We start from the raw sequence: 4,962 nt of genomic DNA, 5'->3' as shown, positions 1-4,962 counted from the left end.
TTTCTCAAAGCCTGAGACTCCAGCAGCCCCAAAGCCCGAGATTCCTAGTTTCTCAAATCCTGAGACTCCAGCAGCCCTAAAGCCCGAGATTCCTAGTTTCTCAAAGCCTGAGACTCCATCAACCCCAAAGCCTGAGATTCCTAGTGTCTTAAAGCCAAAGCCCGAGACCCCTAGTTTCTCAAAGCCTGACACTCCAGCAGCATCAAAGCCCGAGATTCCTAGTTTCTCAAAGCCAAAGCCTGAAACTCCAGCAGCCCCAAAGCCCGAGATTCCTAGTTTCTCAAAACCTGAGACTCCAACAACCCAAAATCCCGAGACTCCTAGTTTCTCAAAGCCTGAGACTCCAGAAGCTCCAAAGCCTGAGATTCCTAGTTTCTACAAGCCTGAGACTCCAGCAGCTTTAAAGCCCGGAATTCCTAGTTTCTCCAAGCCTGACACTCCAGTAGCTCCAAAGCCCGAGATTCCTAGTTTCTCCAAGCCTGAGACTCCAGCAGCCTCAAAACCCGAGACTCCTAGCTTCTCAAAGCCTGAGACTCCAGTAGCCTCAAAGCCCAAGACTCCTAGTTTCTCAAAGCCTGAGACACCATCAACCTCAAAGCCCGAGATGCCTAACTTCTCAAATCCTGAGACTCCAACACCATCAAAGCCCGAGACGCCTAGTTTCTCGAAGCCTGAAACTCCAGCAGCCCCAAAGACCGAGACTCCTAGCTTCTCGAAGCCTGAGACTCCATCAGCTTCAAAGCCCGCGACTCCTCACTTCTCGAAGCCTAAGATTTCAGAAGCCCCAAAGCCCGAGACACCTAGCTCTTCAAAGCCAGAGACTCCAGCAGCCCCAAAGCCCGAGACACCTAGCTCCTCAAAGCCTGAGACTCCAGCAGCCTCAAAGCCCGAGACTCCTAGCTCTTCAAAGCCTGAGACTCCAGCAGCCCTAAAGCCTCAGACTCCTAGCTTCTCAAAGCCCGAGACTCCTAATTTCTCAAAACCTGAAACTCCATCAGCCTCAAAGCCCGAGACCCCTAGTTTCGCAAAGCCTGAGATTCCAGCAACCCCAAAGCCCAAAGTTCCTAGTTTCTCAAGTCCCCAGATTCCCAGTTTCAGAAAGCCTGAAAGGCCAAGTGCACCAAAGCATGAGCTAGCACCTGCGCCATCACCCGAACTGGTAGAACTACCGGTTTTGTCAAAGCCTCAGATCCCAAGTGTGCCAAAGTCAGAAATTTCAAAATTGTTTAAACAAGCATTTTCAACTTATCCGTGAGTACTATGGTGTTGTTCATGTGCCATGACTCATGTTGGCTAACGTACGAGTTAGATCGCATATGAGTGGATTGAAAATTGTCTAGATACGAATGGATAAATTATTCGACTCGCTGGTACTTCATAAGAATGAATAATGGATTGAATGATGGATAATATGAATATCCACATATCATCTACTCATATATTGTACAAGACTGAATTTGCTATCAAATAAAGCCAACCGCTTTCTTTTTCTTGTTATATTTTGATAAGCCAGCTTACATTGTTTTCCTCACTCTCTTTAATATTTGCTCTTTTTTTAAGTCATATCCAAAAGCTATAGTTTCTAATTAATTTTGGTAAGAAGTTCTTGGATGATACAACTGTCGATGCTAAAATTAGAGATCTTTTAATAGAATTAGAAAATAAATTACATTATATATACTCTTAGAATTTGGTAAATTAGACGCCCGCATAGTGGCAATAAACTAGAAGAATATATATATATATATATATATATATCTGCAAATTTGAATGCAGAAATAATAAAAAAGGAATTCTTAAAATCATGTATGAATTTGCTTTACTTTTACAATAACCAGTATATGCTCCCGCGCGATGCACGGTTATTTTACGTGAAAATGAATCATTAAAATATTTTATGCAGATAAAAATAACATTAGAGAATAAATATGATTTACACGACAATGTTCTCGGTATAAATAAAATTATATGTATTATATTTCTAAGTTGTCTAAGTTATTCCTTTTTTAATAAAAAATTTCATTATGTTACTTAAGTTTTAAATGGATTGTAAGTACAAATATTTTTACTTTGTCTCTTAACACTTTTTGTAAATCATTTTCTATTGCAATATTTTTATTAGTTTTCCTCATATAGAAGCTTACATGTAATTGAAATAATAAGATTATATTAATAGTGTTAAATTTGAGATTTGAATTTATCCAAAATACAAAAAGTGAAGCTTCTATTTAGATTTTTTTGTTTATTAAAAATCTACCAATTTCATATGCAATAAGATACTAAGATCTTCTTCCAATATAGAATTTGAGATTTAATTTATTTAAGTTAATTTTTAAAATTTACTAATAAATTTCCTACGGGCTACGGCAAATAAGAAAGAGTGATCCCCTATTGAAATTTATTGCTATAATAGCACCAAGTTCATTTGATATGTTTAATACAATTCATTAATTTATCAGGCCTGAAATACGCAAATAATATTATTACATATTATATTAAGTCATCAATAATATCTAAAGAAGATCATTTAGTAATTAAAAAAAAAATATAGGATATATCTTCTAGCATGCATGATTACATTCGTGTGTGGTATTGCCACAGCCATCACTGTTTCGCTTCTCAACGATTTATGACTAACGAAAGAGATTGTTTATTTGGGAAATTATTTACCATTTCTTTTTATTCCTTTGTCTTTTTGGTATTAATATTAAAGAAAAAAATAGATTAGTTAACTATTTTTAGAAAAAGAAGAAAATTAAATGATAAAATTTAAACTTTCCTTTCAATTATAAAAATATATAATTGAAAGGAATTGAAATATGATTTCTAAAACAATTTCTAAACAATTTAATAATGTACAAAATTTCCCTCTCTATATATAAACAATTTCTCTCTCTATATATAAACAATTTCTAAAATTTCTATATATACAAGATTTCTCTCTCTATATATATATAAACAATTTCTAAAATTTAATGTACAAAATTCGCAATAATTTAATAATGGTTTCTTTAGTAATATAAATTTAATACATTCGTATTAATATTTTCCATCTTTTCTTTTTTATTCCTTTGTCTTTTTTTTTTTTTTTGTCTTTTTAGGAGGGTGTAAATTGTGTATATGAATTTTTGTGGGGAAATAGAGTGCAACAGGGGAGAGAAACAACTTAGTTTCCTTAGTTGTATGGGAAGTGATCATTTTCTTGTACTAAATATTTAATAATCTACATTTTGATTTTCCTATAAATAAGGAGTAGTTGAAAATGGATATAAAAAAAAGGAAAAGAGGGAAAAAATTATAAAAAACCGAACAAATCAAAGTTGCTACTACATGAAAGTTGAAAGTATCCAATAATATATACTTGTGTGTGAATGTGATCACGCAGAAGTAAAATGAGGAAGTTACAAATGCGGGATTTTGAGATTAGTTTTCATATAGCTTTTTTTTTTTGGTCTATAATTCTTTCAATTACCTATTTTGAAAGCTTTCAAACGTAGGGGTTCAGTTTAGTAAAAGACTTCAATTTGCATTGTTAAGTAATTTTTCTATCAAAAGACTTCAATCATTTATTTATTTTACTTCAAAATGAATCACCATAAAAGATTAAAATTTGATAGTAATTAATTGAAGCTCTGAACAATAGTGCACATATTATTTTAGTGGCAACATTCATTTTTGAATCTATGTTTCTTGCATTTTCCTCGCCTCGTATATGATAAAGTTGCATATATTGACAACATGAATAGAAATTAAATGAACTGACTAATTCCAACATATGAAAAATAGAAAACACATTTTAACAGCAAACAAATAAACAACAATCACAAATGTTGCGAGAGAAATCTTAAGAGCTTAGTTGGTTAGTTGTATGAACAATTACAAATGAATTATTGTGTCTTTTATGAAAATAGATGTCTTTTTAGATTGAAGGTTGTGTCCTTTCATTACCATTTATGTTTAAATCAATTTTCTAAAAAGATGATTAAGTTTATCGAGATATAACTTTTCCCAAAAACTTTTTTCTTCTCAACTCTCTACAAATATTTTTTTTTCTTCCCTATGTGAGATCAAGTATTAGAGTTCTTGTTTTCAAATAAGATTATCTTCACTATTTGCTTGGTGCAGAAATTTAAAGGTTTATCATATCTACTAAAATTATTTGCGTGAAATCTCATAGCAATCTCGTAGAGGAGAGAGAACAAATATTGTTTTCAGAAAAACGTTTCGGGCGTGTTTCAAGCCTCAAATCTATTTTTGGTGTTCATATTATTAACCGTTTATCTTGTTTTCTTCTTCGTATATTTTTGTATGTGTTCATGGAACATATTTTCCAACACTTTTTTCTCATATTACCCTCAATATTAAATAATAAAAAAAAATAATAATAGTTAAATTTATAGTTTAAAGGCATCATTAATAGGGTTAATTGTGTAAAATATAATTTTAATTAATATTTTCTTAATAGGTGTGTTAAGTCAAAAAAAGCCAAATAAAATAAAATGAAGGGAGTATTTAAATGGCATTAAACATCAACAAATTTGTTATTTGAAAATACATTAAATTTAAAATGAAACGAAAAGAAACTAAATATTAAAATTTACTTTTGAAGCTCTAAACTTCTTTTAAAATTTATTTGAGTTTTTAAAAATAGAATATATTTAGTACTCCCTCTGTTTCAAAATAGTTGGTCCTTTTTGACTTGACACTCTCCTTAAGAAAGTATTTATTAGGTGTTTATTTTATCAAATTAGCCTTATTACTTATGATTTGAAAATATAAATTTGAGTAAATATACTTTGTTTAGTCATTTAATGTTGAGGGTAGTATTGAAAAAATATAATAAAATACTATTGATTTCATCAAAAGGAACAACTAAATTGAAATAAATATTTTTAGAAAGAGGGTCAACTAAAATGAAATGGAAGGAGTAATTTAATGCTCGAACATCTTTTAGATTACTTT

At 31.6% G+C, this 4,962-nt stretch overlaps 1 protein-coding gene across 1 annotated transcript; it reads left to right on the top strand.

Annotated features, from left to right (window-relative positions):
• The first annotated feature begins 6 nt into the window (after positions 1-6).
• LOC107879445 (protein PELPK1-like) lies at positions 7-1,497 on the top strand. The gene has a single exon (XM_016726480.2). The coding sequence runs from the start codon at positions 605-607 to the stop codon at positions 1,253-1,255; it is 651 nt and encodes a 216-aa protein (XP_016581966.2). The 5' UTR covers positions 7-604; the 3' UTR covers positions 1,256-1,497.
• The last annotated feature ends 3,465 nt before the right edge of the window (positions 1,498-4,962 follow it).

The sequence above is a fragment of the Capsicum annuum genome, chromosome 8, assembly GCF_002878395.1.
Source record: "Capsicum annuum cultivar UCD-10X-F1 chromosome 8, UCD10Xv1.1, whole genome shotgun sequence".
NCBI lineage: Eukaryota > Viridiplantae > Streptophyta > Magnoliopsida > Solanales > Solanaceae > Capsicum > Capsicum annuum.
This window is presented reverse-complemented; position numbering and strand designations above follow the sequence as displayed.

What these genes read in the sequence shown, in the direction of transcription:
- LOC107879445 (XM_016726480.2), top strand. Translation starts at nt 605, where the DNA reads ATGCCTAACTTCTCAAATCCTGAGACTCCAACACCATCAAAGCCCGAG.